Below are 24,328 nucleotides of genomic sequence, written 5' to 3'. Positions count from 1 at the left end.
ACATTCATTTTCACAAAATTTTGGGTTCCAAATTTTCTCCCCGTTTGTCCCCTCCCCCCATCCCAAAACACCGAGCATTCTGATTGCCCCTGTCTGCCAATCTGCCCTCTCTTCTATCATTCCTCTCTGCCCTTGTCTCCATCCTATACCCCTTTACCTGTATTTCTTATTTCCTAGTGGCAAGAACAGTACTCGACAGTTGTTTCTAAAACTTTGAGTTCCAACTTCTCTTCCTCCCTCCCTCCTCTCCCCTTCCCTTTGGAAGGCAAGCAATTCAATATAGGCCAAATCTGTGTAGTTTTGCAAATGACTTCCATAATAGTAGTGTTGTGTAAGAACTAATTATATTTCCCTCCATCCTATCCTGTCCCCCATTACTTCTGTTCTCTCTTTTGATCCTGTCCCTCTCCATGAGTGTTGACCTCAAATTGCTCCCTCCTCCCCATGCTCTCCTCTCCCTTCCACCATGCCCCCACCCTGCTTATCCCCTTATCTCCCACTTTCCTGTATTGTAAGATAGGTTTTCATACCAAAATGAGTGTGCATTTTATTCCTTCCTTTAGTGGAATGTGATGAGAGTAAACTTCATGTTTTTCTCTCACCTCCCCTCTTTATCCCTCCACTAATAAGTCTTTTGCTTGCCTCTTTTATGAGAGATAATTTGCCCCATTCCATTTCTCCCTTTCTCCTCCCAATATATTTCTCTCTCACTGCTTGATTTCATTTTTTTAAGATATGATCCCATCCTCTTCAATTCACTCTGTGCACTCTGTCTCTATGTGTGTGTGCATGTGTGCATGTGTGTGTGTGTGTAATCCCACCCAGTACTCAGATACTGAAGTTTCAAGAGTTACAAATGTTGTCTTTCCATGTAGGAATGTAAACAGTTCAACTGCAGTAAAGTCCCTTATGACTTCTCTTTGCTATTTACTTTTTCATGCTTCTCTTCATTCTTGTGTTTGAAAGTCAAATTTTCTTTTCAGCTCTGGTCTTTTCATCAAGAATGCTTGAAAATCCTCTATTTCATTGAAAGACCAATTTTCCCCCTGAAGTATTATACTCAGTTTTGCTGGGTAGGTGATTCTTGGTTTTAGTCCTAGTTCCTTTGACTTCTGGAATATCCTATTCCATGCCCTTCTATCCCTTAATGTAGAAGCTGCTAGATCTTGTGTTATCCTGATTGTATTTCCACAATACTTGAATTGTTTCTTTCTAGCTGCTTGCAATATTTTCTCCTTCACCTGGGAACTCTGGAATTTGGCCACAATGTTCCTAGGAGTTTCTCTTTTTGGATCTCTTTCAGGCGGTAATTGGTGGATTCCTTGAATACTTATTTTGCCCTCTGGTTCTAGAATCTCAGGGCAGTTTTCCTTGATAATTTCATGAAAGATGATGTCTAGGCTCTTTTTTTGATCATGGCTTTCAGGTAGTCCCATAATTTTTAACTTGTCTCTCCTGGATCTATTCTCCAGGTCAGTTGTTTTTCCAATGAGATATTTCACATTATCTTCCATTTTTTCATTCTTTTGGTTTTGTTTTATGATTTCTTGGTTTCTCATAAAGTCATTAGCCTCCATCTGTTCCATTCTAATTTTGAAAGAACTATTTTCTTCATTGAGCTTTTGAATCTCCTTTTGCATTTCACTAATTCTGCTTTTGAAAGCATTCTTCTCCTCATTGGCTTTTTGAACCTCTTTTGCCAATTGAGTTAGCCTATTTTTCAAGGTGTTATTTTCTTCAGCATTTTTTTGGGTCTCCTTTAGCAGGGTGTTTACTTGTTTTTCATGCTTTGCTTGCATGCCACTCAATTCTCTTCCCAGTTTTTCCTTCACCTCTCTAACTTGATTTTCAAAATCCTTTTTGAGCTCTTCCATGGCCTGAGCCCATTGAGTGGGCTGGGATACAGAAGTCTTGACTTCTGCGTTTTTCCCTAATGGTAAGCATTGTTCTTCCTCATCAGAAAGGAAGGGAGGACATGCCTGTTCACCAAGAAAGTAACCTTCTATAGTCTTATTTTTTTTCCCTTTTCTGGGCATTTTCCTAACCAGTGACTTGACTTCTGAGTGTCCTCTCCACCCCCACCTCACCTCCAGATCCGCCCAGCCAGCACTTGGGGTCTGAGATTCAAATGCTGCTCCCCAGCCTCGGGGCTTTGGGCAGGGGCAGGGCTGCTGTTCAGTGTGAGATTAAGTTCAGGTGCTCAGGTAAGGGCAGGGCCGCCTCACGGGCTCAGTTGCCTCAGGGTGTTTATGCACAGACCTTCAACAATGGATCCAGGCTCCTGCCTGCTTGGGGAGCCCTGGTCTGCTGCAGCCTCCACTGCTGCCTCCCGAGAGGGCCTGAGTTATGGGGGCACCCCACTCCCCTCTTGACCCACCAAAGAGACCCTCTCACTGACCCTTGTCACCTGTGGGTGGAGGGACCCGCGCGGCTGCTGGAGATTCCGTCCCTGAAGCCTGCTCGGATGTGCTCCTTTTGGCGCTGCGCCACTGAGGCAGGGTTGGGCTCTGCTCCGGGTCTGAGGCGCGAGGGACCTTTCGCGAGAGGTTTTCAGGCTCTCTGGAGCAGAAATCTCGTCCGCTCCGTTCTGTGGCTTCTGTTGCTCCAGAATTTGCCAGTGGTTCTTTTTTTTACAGGTATTTTATGGGCAGTGAGTTCGGAGATAGCGTATGTGCGTCTTTCTACTCCGCCATCTTGGCTCCGCCCCCCATCTTCTGTACTTTTTCTTGTACATAGTAGCACTTTTTTTTCACGCTGTAGGCACTTAATAAATGTTTATTGACTCACGAAAGAAGAGAGCCCAGGAGCTGCTTATTTAAAACATCTTTTCCAAGGTGACACTGAATCATTAGTTACTATCCTTTTAGTCCAGCCATTACATCAACTAACTGTATTCCAAATCCATCTAATTGTATTACTGTTTAACCTGTTTTTCTCCATCTTTTTCATAAGAGTAAGATGTAAGCCTATTCCCAAGCAGTAGTTATATATTTTCTTTGGTCCTCTTCCCTCCATCCCAATATCACTAAAAATCCCTAGACTTATTTCTGTCATCTTGATTTATATTAATCTAACTTGCATTTCATTGGTCAGAAAATAAAATGACTATTCTAGGAAAAACTCCCTACTTTAATCCATTTTATTAACATTATTTTATAGAAGCATTAAGTAAGTACATTCTTTGTAATCCTTTTAATATTATAGTCCATCCTCAAGGAAATATTAACTCCTTGTGGACTAAATAGAAAACCAACTTTAATTAAATATTTCAGTAATAAAACATAATAATTAAAAATGATATTTCTAAAAAACTAAAAGTATCTTTAAAGTTATGTAACTAGAAGTAGATATTTTATTTCATATAGCTACATAATAATCAGTATAAATAATGAATTCCCTGAATTGGTCAATTCAATTTTAATTCACACTTTTTGAAGTTATAATTATGTAAAATGTGGTGATTGTTTCCAGCCTAATGGAAATACAGAGTGTGAATTTTAATAATATGGTTACTTCAAAAGATAAATTCAATATTTGCATTAATAGGGACCTATTGTAACATTTATTTTTAAATAAATAAGAGGAGGGAGAGAGGTTAAATATTAATTATGTAGTAAAAAATCTATATAATTAGGTAAGGTACAGGAAGAAAAACTTTTCAAATCAAAAATGCTTGTATTTTTAGAAAATGAAATACTTTTAATAAATTTGCAAAACAATATTTACTAGGCAAAGGAAGTCATAAGAATAATACATTTACAAAAACACAAAGACCTTCTATATTGATTTTGTAAATTAGCAAGTTAACTAGGAGACTGAAGGTATATATAAATTCATTCTGTCACGTGAACATTTGAACTATATCTAAAGAACATTTTCAAATGATCACTTCAGTCAATAGTACTCACCCTAAATTTCAAAATAGGGTAAGAAATATTAGAGAAATATTTACCCAAGAGATTAATAATTCCTTCATTATATGCTGCAAAGAGTCTAATGGCATCTTTGAAAAGGAGCATGAAGGCAGCATTTATTACTCCATTTGTAAGCTCATTGCTATTAACCTGGGAAAAAACAAGAAAACATCAGATGTTTTACATTATTACATGTTTTCAAGCTATATTATATATCTAAGTAGTCAGAAAAATGTAAATAAGAAATATACTATGTGTGTATATGTATGTGTATACACACACAGACACACACACACATACACACTCTCTAATTCCAAAGTTAGAGACATTCAAGATAAAAAGAAAACTCAAATACACCAGAATATTTGTTGTGCTTTTGTAGTAACAAAAAACTAGGAATATAAAGTAAATGTCAATTGTGAAATGGCTAAAACACAGTGTGGCACACAAACGTAAAGAAATACTGCTGTCCCATAAGAAATAATGTGAACAACTCTGAGATACTACCTCCCCTACATTGTTTTGGCTAACATGAGAGAAAAGGAAAATAGCAAATGTTGGAGAGGATGTGGAAAAGCAAGGAACTAATGCACTGCTGGTGGAATTGTGAACTGATCCAATCCTATACTTATCCATCTGCTTTCCAATTCCTTGTCCTCTGCCTTGAATCCCTTACTCCATTTTATTCCTATCATTACACATCTCTTGCCAAACCTTGGCCTTGGATTAATATTACTTTTTCTCTGTTCCTATTCATGAGTCTCTGAACACAGCTGGAGGAAGTTACTTAACAGTGCTGAATAAGTGTATTACAAATTCATGTTACTAAACTCAAGTGGGTCTTCCCGAAGCAAGGCTGTCCTTTTTTCCCCTCCCTAATTGTTACCTATTTCCCCACAAAGGATTTTCTAAACCTCCTCTTTTTTCCTCAAACTTCTTACATCTCCCTCTCCCCTCACTTTCAGCTGAAAAGCTTACCGCAGGAAAAACTGCAGCCACTGCAAATGAAGTTCTTCTTTTCCTATGGCCTTCATTTCAAAACTTCTTGATGTTATTTCCTACTCTCTCCTCTTTTCCCTGTCTGTAACAAAGGGGCAGCTCCACTTGCTGAAGCCAATCCTTCTTCATTCATGCTTGATGCTAAACCTCCCACCTCTAGTAGATTTGTCTCCTCAATCCTCCTCCTCTCTCTCTCTTCTAATTTTCGTTACTCTCTTTTCTTTTTTCTGCATACCGTCTCAGTGATAGCATTATTTCCCATGGATTCAGCTATGCTGATATTCAACTGTGTTGATAATTCCTAGATTTTTATGTTCTAATCTTTCCCTTGAATTTAAGTCCAACACACTTACTGGCTACGGGACATTTCAAACTGCATTTCTCACTGATATCACAAACTCAGTGCATTCAAAACTAAACACCTCTCTTCTCCAAAATGGTTGGTTGGTTGTTGTTCTTTGTTCTCAAATGACATCACTATACTAGAGTCAAATTTCAATGTGTCCAACTGTGGTGATCAGACCGATATGAGCTCAGAATGCTTCTGTCAAAGGCACCACTATTTTTCCATTCTCCCAGTTTTATAATACTGAAATCATCCTTGATTCCTCATTTTCCACATATATTCAAATCTTATCATTTTTACCTCCACAATATTTCTACCATCCAATCCTGTCCTGCTACTGAGATAGCCACCTCCTTAATTCACACCTGTACCAGTTCTTCCCTAGACTGCTTAAACAGCGTTCCAACTGACCTCTCTTCCCCCAAGTCTCCTCCTGCTGCAGTACATCCTTCATGTTGCTGCCAAAGAGATTTTCTTTAACCATAAAACTGATCATGTCACTCTCATACTCAATAAACCCCAGTGGTTGACTACTGTCCCTCGAATAAAATATATACTTGTCGTTGAGCATATACAGCTCTTCCCAACCTGGACCCAATCTAGTGTTCCAGCCTGGCTTTCTCTCTGCTCTTCACCTACAACAGTCTGTTTTTTGTCTGTCTCACAGAATCCCTCTACTCCAAGACACAGCTCAAGCATGACCTTCTACATGAAGCATTTCTTGATTCCCCACTCCTCACCCAAACGCTAGTGTCCTCATTAACTAGCTTGTATTTATTTGCACCTGTTCTCATTATATTTATTCTGCATACATTTATATTTATTCTGTACATAGTTACACATGTAATTGTTGTCTTCCTCATTATATTATAAGCTCCTTGAGAGCAGATTGCCGTTCTTTGTATTCCCCTGGTGTCTAGCACATAGAAGTGCTTAATAAAATAGCAGTGGGGCATAGAGAGGGCACAGTGCTAAAAGACCTGATATAAAATCCAGCCTGACACTTAGTAGCTGTGTGACCCTGGCAAGTGATTTAACATCTTGACTGCCTCAGTTTTTCAACAATAAGGAAAAATAACAGCACCTACACCCCAGGGTTGTTTTGATATAGCGCTTAATGCCCAGCCTGGTACCTAACAGACAATAAATGCTTGTTTCCTTCCTTCTTTTCTAAATACTTGCTTATTTATCTGCAATGGTAAGGGATAGCTATGGCTACTGAACATTACAAATAAGGTTACTTAACTGATGTGTTACTGAGTTGCCTTTATTATCTTTATAAAATTCTTTACTTTAAAAGATGGCTCTGAAAGCAGGGAAACAGAGGAGCAAACTGGAAAATATTGGGAAATGAAGTGATACAAAAACAAAATGTTAACCCAAATTGAAAAACACAAACACACAAAAATCTTTTAAAGGTCAAAACCATAGCCAAGTATTTTTTTCTTTCCTTTTTTTTTGGAGGTAATTGGAGTTAAGTGACTTGCCCTGCGTCATACAGCTAGTAAGTATCTGAGGCTGGATTTGAATTTCAGCCCTCCTGACTCCAGAGATGGTGCTTTATCTACTGTACCACCAAGCTGCTCCCAAAGCCAAGTATTTTAAAAAAACAAAAACTTAAGTATTTTATATTGTCTGCAATTATTTAAAATGAAATTTTTTTTCTCTCTCTTATTTCCAGCTTCTGCTGGTAATACGTAGAAAGGTTGAAGACTTACATGGGTTTACTACATATCCTGAAACTTTGCTAAAGTTGTTAACTGTTTGAACTAGTTTTTTAGTTCATTCTCTAAATATGTCATCATACTGCCTGCAAAGATTGATAGTTTTGTTAACTTGTTACCTATTGTAATTCCTTCAATTTCTTTTTCTTGTTTCACTGCTGAAGCTAGCATTTCTAGTACAATATAAAGTAAGAGTGGTGATATTAGACATCCTTGTTTTACTCCTGCTCTTACTGGAAAGGCTTCTAGTTTATCCCCACTATAGATAATACTTTTTCTTCATTTTAGATAGATATTATTTATCATTTCAAGAAAGGTTCAATTTATTACCATGCTTTCTAGTGTTTTTAAGAACATTCTATTACTTCTAAAAACTACTTTGCTGTTATCCCTTTGGGGTTAATATTAGTGTCACACTAAGTTGGAAATTTCTTAAGAGACCTAAAACTAAAAAGCCATTATTAAAAAAAAAAACCCAGCACACAACTTTATACTACTCAGTATTCCTCTTTAAAATATTTTTAAGATTTTATTTATGCTTGGTGTCTGGAAATGTGGTACTTGTGCAAGTGCTACCATTAGGTAGCACTAGCAAATTTTAGTAGAAAACTGGAGCTCAAGAAAAGAAAAACAAATCAAATATGGAAAGTCCTCAAATACTAAAAGAAAATAAAAGATAATTTAATTAGGAACACTTATGGGTTTTTCCAAAATAGTACAATAATACCATTAAAATCTAGACCCTACAAAATGTTTCACAGCAAGAGTATGAATTGAAATTTTAGGTTTCTAGTTAGGTAACCCCTGATGGAACATCAAGTGTACTTAAATTTAGTAATAATTCATATCAAGTATAAATAAACTAAAAGTACAGCTGAACTTACGTTAAAATCAAGAAGTGCATCCATCTGGTTCTGAATAATTGGTACAGTTTTTAGGAGTTTTTCTGTGTTCATTGTTCTCATGACTCCATCAGCCCTATTAAACAAACAAGAGGAAAAAATGAGCTTGCTACTAAATCTTAAAACGACTGCCATTTGGCTTAGAAATTCTAATAAATATGTTAACAATAAAGCTTGTAATTTTTTCTTCCAGTTAATAATAGTAACACAAACAAGTGCATCTATATATTGCTTTAAGGTTCACAAATATCTCATTTTATCCTCACACCAACCCTGAGAGGAAGGGGTTATTATTCCCATTTTACAGATGAGGAAACTGAGGCAGATAGTGGTTAAGTGACTTGCCCAGGGTCATATAGCCAATAAACATGAGACCATATCTGAAGTTAGGTCTTTCTGATTCCTGGACTAACTTTCTGTGCGCTGTGCTACTACCTAGCTGCCTCCACTTAATACTAAATATGAAACATCAGAAATCATACAGAAGGAAAATAACAAAATAGCTATTAGATAATAGGAACAACTAAAAGTTGTTCCAAAATACTCATGCAAAATGTTTACCACATAAATATGGCACCATAACATCACCAATTCCACAAATTCCAGAATCATAGAATCATAGAGTTTAAGGGAACCTCAGAGACCATATAGTTCCCCAACAGTTCACATACATTCTAAATTATCAGAATGAAAACTACACTTTTGATTTACTGCCTGGCATCTGCCATCAAGAATTACCTAGTTCTGCTGCTAGGTATTAGGATACCTAACATTCTATGGTGTTGTATAGCATTTAAATCCACCACCTAGGTGTATCAAAATGATCCCCATATTATTTAGAATACCAAATATCTGGTTGTTTCAATAAAAATGACTCCAGGTACATGGTCAAAGGTGTTAAGAGGCATTAAATGAATAACCTGTAGTTCTGATAAAGACTTTATAGATTAGCCCAGAGAGAAAAAAACTGAACGTATTTGCAAAGTTTCAACAAATATTAAGGACCTACCATGTACAAGGTACTATGTGGATACAAATAAGTATAAGACAGTCCTTGCCCTTTCCCTGAAAAAGAAAAATTTATGTCTAGAAAAGCTCACGAAGGAGCAGAAAAGCAATTAAATGAAGAAAAAAATCTTTGTAGCAAGTACCTCTGACAGATGGTCTGATATCTAAGAAGGGGAAATGATACAAATATGTAAGAGCAAAAGTCATTTCCCAAGGGTCAAAGCATATGGAAAGGTTACTTTTAAAAGAGGAAATCAAGCTAAGAAGTATCACGTAAAAGAATGTTCGAAATCTTAATTAAGAGAAATGTACATTAGAATTCTTAGGTTTCAATGCACACAACAGAATGAAAATGATGACAAGAAAAAAATGATAAATGTTGGAGGGCTTATATGAAGACAGACATGAGGGAATGCAACACTGTTGCTATAAACTGGTTCAACTAATCTGTAAAATGTTACAATAACACTAAAAAAAGTCAATTATACATACTCCTTCATCCAGGGATACCACAGCTAGGTATATATCCTCAAGAAAGTCAAAGACAGAAAAATCCAATAATATACAAAAATATAAAAACACTTTGTAATAGCAACAAACTAAAACCAAATTGAGTGTCCGTGAAATGGGAAATGACTAAATAAATTCTGGTAATTCAACGTAATGGAACATTACTGCACCATAAACAAAGATGAATATGAAGAAAACAGAAACATGCCAAGATTGAAATCAACTAAATGCAGAGCAAATTTAGCGTATAAGGAGAAAAATTTACATGATGACCACAACAATGTAACAGCTTTTTCTCAAAACTTTTTTCTCTTTAACCTCTGTAGCCTTTGAAATAGTCCATCATCATCTCGTTCTGAATACTCTCTCCTCTCTAGGTTTTCATGACAGTACTCTTCTCTCTCATTTCTCCTCTTATTGTCTGACTACTCCTTAGTCTACTGATTGTTCCTCCATGCCACTCCCTCAGAAAGAGAAAAGATATGCCCCAAGGCTTTTTTTTACTCTATCCTATCTTGCTGGATGATTTCATCAGATTTAAATCATCTATATACAGATGCTTCTCAAATCTATATATTCAGTTCTAGTATCTCAGCTGAGCTACAATCATGCATCTCCAATTGCCTCTTTGAAAACTACATATCCTATAGGCATCAAAAACTCAGTATATCCAAAACAGTATTACCCTGCCCCAAAAAGCCTAACTCCCCAACTTTGCTCTTACTGTCAAGGGCATCCCTGTCCTCTCAGTAATCCAAGCTAACAACCTTGGTGACTTCCTACTCTTCACTCTCCATATGTCCAAGCCTATAATAAATCTTGTCATTTCTAATGTCATGACATCAATACTATACATCTTCTCTCCACTCATAGAGCCACAACCTGAGTTCAAGATCCTCAGAATTTTTTGCCTGGATTAACGCAATAGCCTCAAAACTGGTACCCAGCCTCAAGTCTCTCTCTAATCCAATCCATCCTCCACTCTGCAGTCAAAGTAATTGTTCTAAATTGTAGCTCTGAGGCCATCTACTTTTCCTCTAGGTAAGTTTCAATGACTCCCTATCAAAGATTAAGTATCCGTTTGGGGCATCTGAAGCTCTTCATAAGCTGACCCCTTCCGACATTTCCAGTCTTCTTATATCTGTGTCCCCTACATACACATTTCAGTCTAGCTATACTAGCTCACTTGCAGTTTCTTCATCACTTCACTCCATCTTCCATCAGTGCCTTTTCACTGGGTCCCATGCTTGTAATGTTCTGGTCCTTTGCGGCTGTCTCTGAGTATCCCTGGCTTGCCTCATGGTTTAGCTCAAATCTTACCTTTTGAAAGAGGGTTTTCCCAGTTACCTAGCTGCTTATTCCTTCTCTTTTCAAATTATGTCACAATTTTTTTAAACTACCATGTACCTAGTTATTTACATGTTTTCTCTTTTATTAGGAGTTCCTTGAAGGCTGGGACTGTGATTTTGCCTTTCTTGGTAACTCTAATCCTCAGCCCTGTGCCTGGCACATAGTAAGTGCTTAATTAAATCAGCATTTGACTTAATGACTTTAGAGGACTGAATGGTTTTCCAACTATTTACAAAGATGTGCCAGACAGTAGGTATGAAATAAGGAATAGAACTTCAATATTAATCTGATATTTTTAAAAGTTCATATACATATTGCTAAGTCTTTAGGCTTCAGTATATCTGACTGAAAGTATATTCAACATACCATAGGGCACAGAAAATTGGCACTGTACATGGAAACCTGAGTTTGGGTCCCTACTTATTACCTGTTTGACCATGGGCACATGATTTAAATTTTTTGCACCTCTCTTTCCTCAATTGTAAGAATGGGTAATAAGATACTATGGGCACAGTGGATAGTCAGTCTCCAATTTTCTCTATCTTCTACAGGAAGCCTTTCCAATCCCTCTTACTTGTAATGTCTTATCCTCTTTTAAATTTTTTCTTCTTTATCATCTGTGTGTGCACGTGCATGTGTGTATATACACATACATGTATAAATGTGTCTGTGTATATCCTTGTTTGCACATAGCTTTTTACAAGGTGTCTCCCCTATCAGAGTATGAACTCCTTGAGTGTAGGGACTGTTTTTGTTTCTTTTTACACCCCCAGCACAGCACAGTACCTGGCCTGTAGTATGTACTTAATAAATGTTAACTATCTGACAGACAAGACCACCGGAATACAAATACCATATCAGTATACCATACTGACTTTGCAATTCTATACTACTGATTTAATTCCTCATTGTCTTTGGGAATTCTCTAAAAACTCACTTGTAGAAGAGTTGCTGATGTCTCCTGTTAGAGGGAGTTTTTTCCACCTGTGAAATTGTAATCTTAGACCAAGATGGTCCTTAACCTGGGGTCCATGGACCACTTGAGGGTTGCTCATGGACAGATTTTAAGAGGTTCATGAGCTTAGATAAGAAAAAAATCTTTGTTTTTACTCATCTCTACCTGAGACTTGACATTCTTTTAATTTTTTAAAAATATTATTCTGCTAGGCGGTCCATAGGCTTCACCAGACTGCCAAAGGGGTCCATATCACAAAAGAAGGTTAAAAATTACTGGTCTAGACTATATAAAAAACACCATAACATTATCTACCTCAGCTAGGTATGGTAGTCAAGTGATCAATTTTTATTAGCAAAGGGGTGTTAAAAAATTTAAATGCTTCAGACAAAAAGTTACTAAAGAAGCCTGCTTTCCTCAAACACTAGAGTCATACAGAAAAAACAGTATTTACATTTCACCTGGAAAAAATGGGAGACGACTTTTCTAATTATCTAATGGATAATTCAACTCTCCCCAGCTCCCTCTAGAATTTATGGCTAAAAGTAATAAATTCCATAGAAATTTAAAAGAATGCTGAAAATTTCTTTTTTGATTAGTTAATTCTGTTAGCAAAGTTTATTTAAGTATCTTAGCAATATTCTATATATCTGATTTTCCCAGAACCTTCCCTTAACCATAAGCAGGTCAGTCTTTAACATAAGGAAAAACTATGCTTGATACATTATCATCAGATAGATCTGGTTTCCACAATTTCCCTTAGCAGTTCCTAACTCACTGCAACTGTGGTTAACGGAAGTAACATAGATCCACATGTTACACATCCATTTCCCAAGGTTACTTTATTAGTTGTCTGAGAAGGCAGAAGTACTGAATTTCCTCCTTGTGGTTTATATCAGATCAGAACACTTTATAGAAGTTCAGGTTGATTTGTCAAGGATAAGACTGCCTATAGGCCAAAGTCTATTACAAACTAGCGCCCTCTCATTCTTAGCAATCTCACCAATATCAATGGCTTCTCCTAAGTGTATCACATTATCTAAGGCAGCAACTTACGTTCCTGGCATAAAACAAAGGTATTCTAAAATAAGACTTATTTATATAAAATAGCTCATGTGCCAAGAAACCTATATTTGGAGGATTGGTGAGAAATGTATTCAAGATCTCAAACTTTCTAAATGGATAAAAACAATAGACACCTATTAAAAGAACAAGGCAAAAGAACTCAACTAATATTATATAAAAATTAGCTATCTGACATGCTTTTTATAAAAAGAATTCTTACTGATTTTAAAATGGGATGACTCGGCAACTCAAACATTTATGGGAGGTCACACACTATAAGAAATTTGCAAATATGTTAAGTATGCAATTGAGGTAACTGATACCACAAAAGAAGGCAATCTCTGAGTTGGAAGGACCTCTGAGACTATCCAGTACAACCTTTTTTCACCCCAACAAGAATTTCCCTTACTAAAATGCCAACTAATAGTTTCTTAAGCCAGTGGTGTCAAACCCAAATAGAAATAGTTCCATTAAACCATACATAAGGATCCCTGTGAGCTGCAAATTTACTTACAAAACTACATATTAACATTATCTATGTTCTGTTGTAATTTTCTTTATTTTCTTAATACTTTCTAATTACATTTTAATCTGGTCTAGGAAAAACACAAGCCCTTTTGATTAGATTTCTAAGTCCTTCAAATATATTCTTATCAGCCCTTGCTAAATACACTCTATACTTGGCCAGGAGCCTCTATTTTAAGTCATTGTGCAGAAATCCAAATCCCAATTTCAGATACCAACTACTTAAGTAGGTATTATCTTCCTAAAGCATTTCTCCTCTGAATTCCCAGATTTCAATGGTAGAAGCAAAAAGCAAACAAACCAAAAAAATCAACTATAACCCTAAGGTTCTGAGGCTACCTACCAAAGATTTCATAATCTTTAGCAATATTGCTAAGTTCAAACTGGCATAAACAGTTATATCCACACCAATCACCAGAAGAGGCAGTAGCTACCCAGTTGAACAAGTTTTTGAATTTCTTTATCACATCCTGGATATAAACTCTGGAAAGATAGCAAATTTCTCTACTCACCTCGTTCGGTCAACTGCTGTTTCAGTTAACCCTGAGCAGGGAGCCACTAACCACTACTGACTAACAATGTTGTCTCATTTGACAGCATCTATACACTCTACACACTGTTCTTTGGGAAAAGCCCCATTTCTTAGCTCCAAATGTTTAGGGATCCTTCTTTCATCTCTCCTGATTCATATTCTTCCACTCTCCAATTTCATGATGAAGTTCAAGATTCCTCTGACTAACAGTTAGAAAACAGAAATATTAATAATTATACAGGAGGAAGTTGAACTTACCCTCTTTTTACTTTTGTGAAGTCAAATGCAACTTGTCTGTAAGAAACTGCCTTTTCATTTAGATACCTACTATATCGTCTAATAAATGTGGACATATCATATCCTGAAAAAAAGGGAGAAAAAGCTTCAATCTTTTATATACAATAAATTAAGATGTCCTATAAAACCCATTAAAATTTTTATTGAAGTCAAGTAATAAAGGTGTAATGTTATATTGTATACTTTAAACATGCATTTAAGGAGAAGAGGTTTTTTATGACAATCCTAAAATTATATTAGAATTTCACTCTATGGTTTGCACATTGCCTCCTTACATATTTATCTGCCTGTGTTTTAATAACCAAAAACTGTGAAAATGTTACTTATATTTAGTAATATATAAAGCTACATAAAAAATAAAATAAATATACATATAAAACATATTTATAATATTACATAGTTATATATTATATATAACAATAGTTATATAATTATAATATAATAAATATAATTTAATAAATGTATAAATGAAATATTTAAAAAATTAAAAAGCTATATAAACACAGCATTTCAAGGTTCATCAAGCACTTCACAAATATGTTATACCTTAAATTAAAATTCTAGCTAATCACTAAAGTGATTTTCCCCCTACACTTCATTCTTTAGGTGGCACAACACAGACATATGAACATCACATTACTACATTTTCTTGAAAGTGTATTCTGAGTTTTTCTTACCTTGCAATCCACTTTTGTCCAAAAAATTGCTTAAATTAAACAAAGTGTTCCTTGAAGCCAAGTACTGGATAAAGCGCTAGAAAGAAAAAGAAACACACATTGTATCAATTCAACCTATTAGCATCTTATTTCAACTAAATTTGAGAATCAGAAAACCTATGGTTAAAGGATTTCATTAAGTTTTGCAACTTAAGTTTTACAGTGAACATATATGCTGGTTTCAGATTTAAATTTATCAACTATAAAGATATAAAGCAACTTCACTATCATTAGGATGTTTATCAAAGCATCATGACTATAGAAATAACGAACATAAAACACTAAAGGTTTTATAGGAAATGGGGAATTTTATGCCAGTTATAAAAGCTTACTAAAATAAAATTAGTTAAACTTGTTTAAAAAAGTTGTCACCAATTACCTAGCTAAAAGGCTAAATTTCTAAAGCACCATTCTTGTAAAAGAAAAATGCTATTTGAAATAATTAACATATACCTAGCAGTCCAGGCATCCTAGCAAAATATGACCCATACCAGACCTCTTCAAAAGGAAATCATAAAAATGATATTAACCACCTCTATAGAGACCACTATATTACAGTCTTTCTTTTTGAGCCACTGCCTTCCCAAATAAGCACTGTTTTGTATACAGTAATTAAAAACATATGTGAGAACAAAAGAAATACCATAATGGATCAGGACAGTACTGAGGGGTCATTTCATGTCAGAAATGTCTCTAGTTCATGTCTCCAGTTCAACTAGAGACCAAAATGATTAGGGCTATGCCATAAATATCCATGATTAATGATATTTACTTTCATTAATAGCAAATAACATTTATATAATCCTTTCAAGTTTGCAAAGTGCTTTTAATATATTATCTAATTTAAGCCTCTGCAAAAAAAAAAAAAGTACATATTACAGGTATTATACCCATTTTACTGTTAGGGAAACTGAGGCCCAGGGACTTGCCCATGGACACACAGCTATTAAGTAACCAAGGTCTTCCTAATTCTCAAGACTCTCCTATGTTACACTTTCTCTCATGAATCTATCATTTATTCTTTTCTTCCTACTAATATTAGTCATCCAAGTATTTGGGGAGTGAGGGAGAAAAGGAGGAGTACTCTAAGACTCTGTTCTGAGCCTTCTTCTCATGTTTCCTATCAATAACCTCATCAATTTACCAGGTTTTATTATCTCTTTGTAGATGATTCCCAAAACTATATGTCCAGCCTTAGCCGCTTTTCTGAGTTCCAGGTCTACATTACCAACTTACCCCTACTTGTCATTAAGAATTCCATGTCCTATGGGCATGTCAAACTCAACATGTCCAACAACGAACTCATTATTTTCCTCAATCTATCCCTGTTCTGAACTTGCCTATTTCTATCAAGGGCACCATCATCCTTCCAATGTCCCAGTTTTACATCCGCAGTGCCAATCTTCATTCTGTATTTTCTCATCCTCCATATCAACTCAGATGTCAAATCTTGTCATTTCTAACTCCATGATATTTACTGCATTTGTCCCCTTCTTTCCACTATAGTTCTGGCCCTTATCGCTTCTCCTCTAGACTACTTACTAGAAGCTTAAAATCTAATTAAGAGAACTGAATGATCAGGTAATAAATACAGAGAGAATTAGCCATTGCCAGAAACAGCTTACCTCATTTCCATATACCATCAAATGGTGAGTTGTAATGAGAGACTTGAAGACTACTACCCAACTACTGTTAGTAGTTCTTTCAAACAAACTGTCTGCCAACTGGGGGATGTTCACATTCATCTCATTTGTGCACTGGATTAAATCTGAAACAAAAAACAATGTTCAAAGAACTTTCAATGATATCATAGGGTTCATATGTTAGTATACAGCTAGTGCTGAAAAGGTACTCAATATAGAATAAGCAGTGGAAGGTTCAGTTAAGCAATCAGAATTCTTGGGCCCAACAGAGAAACTTTAGCTAATTTACAGCAAATCATATGAAATCATGTGCAGGACAATATCTTTTGCAGCCACAGTAACAACAGAGAGTATTTCACACTATTCCTTTTACTTGCTAATACAATTGTCTCCAAACACTGTAGTAGTAGTAGGAGGAGCAGCAGCAGTAGCAACCATGCACAGAAGCAGTCATCTAAAGATCACATTATGCTTAAAGATTCTTTGAAGGTTGCTATCTCTGCATCACTAGAAAGATTAAATATATCTAGCCTATGATTGGACAGGTTCTCTATCTACTTCAACTTAAACCAATAAATATTAATTATCTATGTACTGTATGAAAGATTGGGGTTATGTTAACAAAAATAACATAAATCCTACTCTCAAAAAGCTTAGGATGGAGGAATAGCACAAGAATAAAAATAACTATGATGCAAGGGAGAATGGAGTAAGCCCACAGGTGATCTAGGCAAAATTCTATGAGACACTTGTAAGGGAAAGGGGTGTAATAGGAAGGGGACAAGCAGGGTAGAGGGATGACAGGGAAAATTTCATGGAGGAAGTAGTGCCAGAACTGGGTCTTGAAATAAGCAAGGGATACAAGTAGAACAGAAATGGGGAGGAAGGGGGTGAGTTCATTCTGGGTATATGTCAGGGAGAATATGTAAAGAACTATAGAATCACAGTTAGAGTAATAAGAAACCTTAGAGATCATCTAGTTCAACTACCCCATTTTAGAGATGATAGTCAAAGAGAACCTGTGCAAGGTGACAATAGTAGTAAATAGCAGAATTGGGATCTGATCCTTAGTCCTCCAAATCCTATATTCTTTCAACTCTACTGCTGAGAGGAGAAAAAGCATGACAGAAACAGGAGATGGAAAATAATCCACTTTGGGATAAAAACAACACAGCCAAAGGGAATCGTATGAAATAAGGTTAGCTGCACAGGTGAGTCAGATTATAAATGACTATTTATTTCCTGTTCTTCCTTGACTTTTAGATCTTACATGCTTGGAATTGCTTTTGTCAGCACCTTTAGTCAGCCCTAAGGATTTCTGCTCATTATATGAGCTGTCTTCATTATGTTAGATTTTAAATAGATTTCCTTATAGAATATCGCATTAAATCATTTGAGAAACAACAATTTCAATGCTATATTTTTGCCTAGGCAATCATATCATCCAGGCCATTACTCTTGCATGAAAACTCAATACTTTATGAAATTCCTATAACTAAAAAAAATACACCTGAAATGATATCATATACTAAGAGAAGCAGAAAACATACATAGGAGCATAGACCTAAAGCTGGTCACAGAGGTAATCTAACACCCTCATTTTACAAATGAGAAAACTGAAAACCAGGGATTGTAACAATTCACTTTATCCTACCAATGGCACAACATAAAGCAGAAAGAAATTAAAAGACAAATAAGGAATTTAAAAAATTTCTTTTTAAAAATATATACGAAATGATTAAAATCCCATAAAACTACAGCCAAAAAGTTATAAAATCCAGTATGCAAAAAATGATAAAACAATGCTGGTGGGGCTGAAAAGAAAGGAGTACTCTGTTACACTGCTGTAGGGCTGAAGACTAACACAAAATATTTGAAGGATAATAAAGAGTAAGTCATAACACTCATCATTCTCTTTGGCCTAGTAAAATTCCATTCCTAGCACACTTGGGAAAAGGGCTTTTACAGAAATATGTGTAGCTGCTTTATTTGCTCACACTCTCTCCCATTAAAAAATGAGATGCAACCTGTATGTCAAATCAGCAGAGAATGAATGGCTCATTATATCTTAATGTGTGGCAATTTCATTACAATAAATAGATTTAAGGAAATATGCAAAGATGTGCACAGGACAGTACAAAGTGAAATTTAACAGAAAATTTAACAGAAATTTAACAGAATATATTCAATGACTGCAACTACACCAAAAGATACTGGAACTTCATTTGGACTGGGATGGGGACAGAACAAGCATTTTTGGGCCCAATAATTTTTTGAAATTTTTAATCTATTTTTTAAAATGCCCATTTGAACAGAGTTTTATGTTAACTTTATTCCGTATTTTCCACATTTGTTTAGGATAAATATATTTAAGTTTATGACAATTTCAAGATTGACATAGTTGGTTCTATTCCAATTTCCTCAGTCTAACTGAAATAAATTACTGATACAAATGAATTCTTACAAACTATCAAGACAACAAAGCGAGGTCAGTACAACACAGTAAATATAATAGTCATAGTTAAAGTATCTCTCAAAAATATTTTGCATCACTAACCGGCAAAATTCTCTTTAGGCAAATGGCTGCTATGTCAAAGAACCTGGGCAGTGATGGAAACCAAGAGCAAGGCAAATAATCTGCACTTCTATTTTGTACTGTTTAAGTGTGCATTAAATTAAACATGATGGTTAATGCTGCTCTACTTGCCTATGTCCCCCTTCTCAATTTCCTTCTGGCTCTTTTCTGTGCATTTAAAAAATATTTACTAATATCCATTTCTTTATTTTTACATTACTCATTACCCAGCAACTGCATCCCATATCTTCACCTGTAACCAAAAAGGAAGGGAGGGAGGGAGAGAGGGAAAGAGAGAGGAAGGGAGGGAAGGAAGGGGGGAAGGAAGGGAGGGAGGAAGGGAGGAAAGAAGGAAGGAAGGAAGCACACCCTGGCAGTGTCTGAAAATGTTTGTTTCCTTCTGTGCCACTAATTCAATATCTCCTTTTTACATCTCTCATATGGACTGCTGAAAAGTCTTTTAATTAGACCCCCTCTCTCAAGTCTCTACACCACTTCAATATATCCTCCATATAGTTGCTGGTGATTTTTCTACAATGTCAATCTGACTGTTTGTACTTTGAAATGTTATTGGGGGTCTAGGAATCCTACCTCTTTGACAAAACACTCTTTCACAATTTCTACATTACTGAATGGCTTCTCTTTTTTTCCCTGGATATATAAGCTACTTTATAAATTGCTTCAGTGGCATTATTTCTAGGTCTTATTGTTCCATGAAAGAACTGTCTTTACTTTTGCTTTTCATATTTTAATTTCTGCAATACAACCTTTTGTGCCTCTCCCTCTAATTAAAAATATTTGTGGTCTTTATGAGTGTTATAATGCTGATGAACATAGAATTTCTTTAACGTTGATATTGCAATATCATAAAGCAGGCAAAACATTTTATCTTTACCAAAAACAAGATAATATTGCAACTGCCAATCCTCATTAAAAAAACCTGTTTTCTTCCTTCAGCATTCTCTTGGTCTTCTTTGACATAATGGGCTTTTAAGCAGACAGAATTAAAAAATACTGTCGAGCTATACAACTATTCACAAATTCCACTTCGAACAGAAACACAGTGCACTGTTGTCAAAAGCTGGTAACAGACTAATGTACTTGACCACCTCATAAACATTAGCCAACCAGCCTCATACAGTAGTGTGCACCAGTCAAGCAGGGGAAATTAGAACTAAATCATAAGGGTAGCAGTCATCAATTTAGCCCTTATGGTTTACTAAATGTTCTAATTGTGCTTGTCAATCTGGGAGAATTCTTTTGTTGAAACTTATTTTGGTCTTTGGTATTTTAAATACGTTCATTTTAAAAATAAAAAATATATAAAAAGCAAAACTATATAACAAAAATAAAATGATTTCTTCTATAAAATTTGGATATAGTCAAAAAGTTGCACTTAAGGACGGAGAAGGCCACATGTGGCCTTAAAGTCACAGGTTTGCCACCCCTTCTCAAGCAAAACAACAGGCACTCAATCCCTCCTGGACTCTGCCTCTTAGAATTTCTAATTTCTTTTAAGCCTTAATTTAAGTGCTATGTCCTACACAAGGTCTAAAGTCTCTTCTTGCCCAGCCCCTGTTACTTTGTATTTGTTTACTTATCTGTATACATTTTTTTTTCCTCCCAATAAAATGTAATTTCCTTGAGAGCAGGGACTATTTTGGTATTTTTAAAAAATTTTTTTAAATTTGTTTTCAGTTTTCTACAATCACTTCCCCAAGTCTTAAATTTTCTCCCCCTTCCTCCCACCTCCCTCACTGAGATGGCAGACAATCTTATATGGGTTCTACACATACATTCTTATTGAACACATTTTCTCATTAGTCATGTTGCACAGAAGAATTAAACTGAATGGGAGAAACCATATGAAAAAAATAAAATAAAACATAACACAAAACTGTCTGCTTCATTTTGTCTTCAAATTCCATAGTTCTTTCTCTGGATGAGGATGGCATTTTGCCTCGAGTCCTTTGGGAACGTTTTAGTTCCTTGCATTGCTGTGAAGGTCTCAATATATCAGCAACAGTCCTCACACACTATGGCTGTTACTGTGTATAATGTTCTCCTGGTTCTGCTCATTTCACTCAGCATCAATTCATATAAGTCTTTTCAGGCTTCTCTGAAGTCCTCCTGTTTATCATCTCCTACAGCACAATAGTATTCTATTACATTCATATACCACAACTTGTTCTGCCATTCCCCAACTGATGGACATTCCCTCGATTTCCAGTTCTTGGCCACCACAAAAAGAGCTGCCATAAACATTTTTGTACATGTGGGACCTTTTTCCCTTTTTTATGATCTCTTTGGGATACAGTCCTAGAAGTGATATTGCTGGGTCAAAGGGTATGCACATTTTTATAGCCCTTTGGACAGTTCCAAATTGCTCTCCAGAATGGTTGGATCAGTTCACAGTTCCAGCAACAATGAATTAGCATTCCAACTCTCCCACATCTTCAACATTTATCATTTTCCTGTTTTGTCATGACAGCCAAGCTGATAGGTATGATGCGGTACCTCAGAGTTGTTTTGATTTGCATCTCTCTAATCAATAGTAATGTAGAGCATTTTTTCATATGATTATAGATATCTTTAATTTCTTCCTCTGAAAACTGCCTGTTCATGTCCTTTGACCATTTTATCAAATGGGGAATGACTTGTATTCTTGTATATTTGACTCTCTTCTTCGTACATTTTAGAAATGAGGCCTTGATCACAGACACTAGCTGTAAAATTCTTTCCCAGTTTTCTGCTTCCCTCCTAATCTTGGCTGCAGTGGGTTTGTTTGTGCAAAAACTTTTCAATTTAATGTAATCAAAATTGTCCATTTTGCACTTTATAATGTTCTCTATCTCTTGTTTGGTCATAAATTTCTCCGTTCTCCTAAATCAGACAAATACACTATCCCTTGCTCCCTTAATTTGTCTATACTATCAGCCTTTATACCTAGATTATATACCCATTTGGACTTTATTCTTGTGTGTGGTGTCAGGCAGTGGTCTATGCCCAGTTTTTGCCACACTGTTATCCAGTTTTCCCAGCAGTTTTTGTCAAACAGTGAGTTCTTATCCCAGAATCTGGGGTCCTTGGGTTTATCAAACAGTAGACTGGTATATTAACTGACTACTGTGTCTTGAGTCCCTAACCTATTCCACTGGTCTACCCCTCTATTTATTAGCCAGTACCAAGTGGTTTTGATGATTGCTGCTTTATAATACAATTTGAGATCTGGTAGGGTTAGGCCTCCTTTCCTAGCATTTCTTTTCATTAATTCCCTTGATATTCTTGACCTTTTGTTCTTGCAGATGAATTTTGATATTATTTTTCCCAGCTCTAGAAAATAATTATCTGATAGTGTGATTGGTATGGCATTGAACAAGTAAATTAATTTAGGCAGAATTGTCATTTTTATTATGTTGGCTAGGCCTACCCACAAGCAACTGATATTTTTCCAGTTACTTAGATCTGACTTTATTTATGTGAAAAGTGTTTTGTAATTGTGTTCATGTAGTCCTGGGTTTGTTTTGGCAGGTAGACTCCCAGATATTTAATAGTGTCTACAATAACTTTAAGTGGGATTTCTCTTTCTATCTGTTGCTGTTGGGCTTTGTTAGTAATATACAGAAATGCAAATGATTTATGTGGGTTTATTTTGTAACCAGCAACTTTGCCAAAGTTGTCTATTATTTCAAGTAGTTTTTTACTTGATTCTCTAGGATTCTCTAAATATATCATCATATCATCTGCAAAGAGTAATAACTTAGTTTCTTCTTTGCCTATTCTAATTCCTTCAATTTCTTTTTCTTCTCGTATTGTTAAAGTTAACATTCCTCATACCATATTGAATAACAGTGGTGATAATGGACATCCTTGTTTCACCCCTGATCTTATTGTAAATGCATTTAGCTTATCCTCATTGCATATAATGCTTGCTGATGATTTTAGGTGGTTATTAAAAACTTGTTGAATGAATTAAAAAAATCTTCAATGGCTCCATATTTCCTCTAAGATAAAGTACAAGAATTCTCACCTTTTCTACATACCTTTCCACTTTTATTTTATATTACTACCCTTGTACATACCTTTCCACTTTTATTTTATATTACTACCTTTCATGTACCTTCCATTCTAATTCAAAGGGTCCAATAACTGTTTCTTAAATACAAACTTTCATCTTCTACCTCACTCTCTTTACAAAAGTAGTCTTGGATACCTAAAATGCATTCCTTTTTGACAGAATTCCTACCTTTCTTCTAACCAGGGTTGAGATGATACCTCTTATATGAGGCCACTCCTAATCTGCCCAGTTACTAGCACTTCCTCAAAGTTAGTTTTTGTATTTATTCATTGTTTACTGTTGCACTCCAGTCCCTGCCCTAGCAGAGATCAAAGATTTTTGCTTTTGTCTTTGTGTCTCTAGGACCTAACCCTGCACTTGGTAGGGGAGATGACAGGGACAGGGATAAGCATTTACATAGCACCTACTATGTGCTTCATTTTTTATTAGGCCTTAATCACTGAATAGGCACTTCCTCAGTCAAATTGAACGTGTATTAAACCTTAGCTTGAAAAGGTCAAGGTTGCCCAGTTGTCCGGATCCATATCTGGCCACTGGACCCAAATGGCTCCAGAAGAGAAAGTGAGGCTGGTGACTTTGCACAGCCCTCCCTCACTTAAATCCAATTCACTTGGATGTATTGGCATCACCTCTCTGATGTCATAGTCCTCTTCGAGAATGAAGAACAAATAGCAGCAAGTATGCATCAGGTACTTTACAAAGTACTTTTACAAACATCATCTTATTTATCTTCAGGACCACCTGATGAGGTATTATATCCCCATTTTACCACTAAAGAAACCAATGCAAACAGAGGTTAATTGACTTGCCCAGAGTCACATAGCTAGTTAAGTGTCTAAGGCTGGATCTGGAACACAGGGCTTCTTAATTCTACATCCAATGTTCTATCTACTGTGCTATTAACTGCCTCTCTTTAGGTCCTTAATAAATATTTCTTAAATGGAATGGGAAGCTACTGAAGACTTCTGAACAGTAAACAGCATAATCACATCTGGGCATTAGGAAAAACTGAAGGATGAATTAGATAGGGTAGAGAATAATGACATGACCAGCTACAAGGCTATTACCCAGTATGAAGTAATGGGGCCTAAATTAAGGTAATGGCAATGTGAGCAGGGAGGTGAGAGATGAGATATTGTGGAAAAAGCATTATAGGCCTTTACAATTATTTAAACTGGTAGATGACAGA

General features: G+C 35.9%; 1 protein-coding gene across 22 annotated transcripts in view; it reads right to left on the bottom strand.

The window, feature by feature from the left end:
- Positions 1-24,328, bottom strand: part of PICALM (phosphatidylinositol binding clathrin assembly protein) — a 117,178-nt gene that overhangs the window by 55,435 nt on the left and 37,415 nt on the right. For all 22 annotated transcript variants that reach the window (XM_072610647.1, XM_072610649.1, XM_072610630.1 and 19 more), the window contains exons 2-6: positions 16,469-16,611; positions 14,805-14,880; positions 14,089-14,191; positions 7,868-7,961; positions 3,953-4,064 (exon numbers count right to left, since the gene is read on the bottom strand). In XM_072610647.1, coding sequence (XP_072466748.1) covers positions 3,953-4,064; positions 7,868-7,961; positions 14,089-14,191; positions 14,805-14,880; positions 16,469-16,611 — 528 coding nt within the window. The remainder of the gene's footprint in view (positions 1-3,952; positions 4,065-7,867; positions 7,962-14,088; positions 14,192-14,804; positions 14,881-16,468; positions 16,612-24,328) is intronic.

The sequence above is a fragment of the Notamacropus eugenii genome, chromosome 5, assembly GCF_028372415.1.
Source record: "Notamacropus eugenii isolate mMacEug1 chromosome 5, mMacEug1.pri_v2, whole genome shotgun sequence".
Classification (NCBI taxonomy): domain Eukaryota; kingdom Metazoa; phylum Chordata; class Mammalia; order Diprotodontia; family Macropodidae; genus Notamacropus; species Notamacropus eugenii.
Note: the sequence above shows the minus strand (reverse complement) of the source record. Positions and strands in the feature narration are given on the sequence as shown.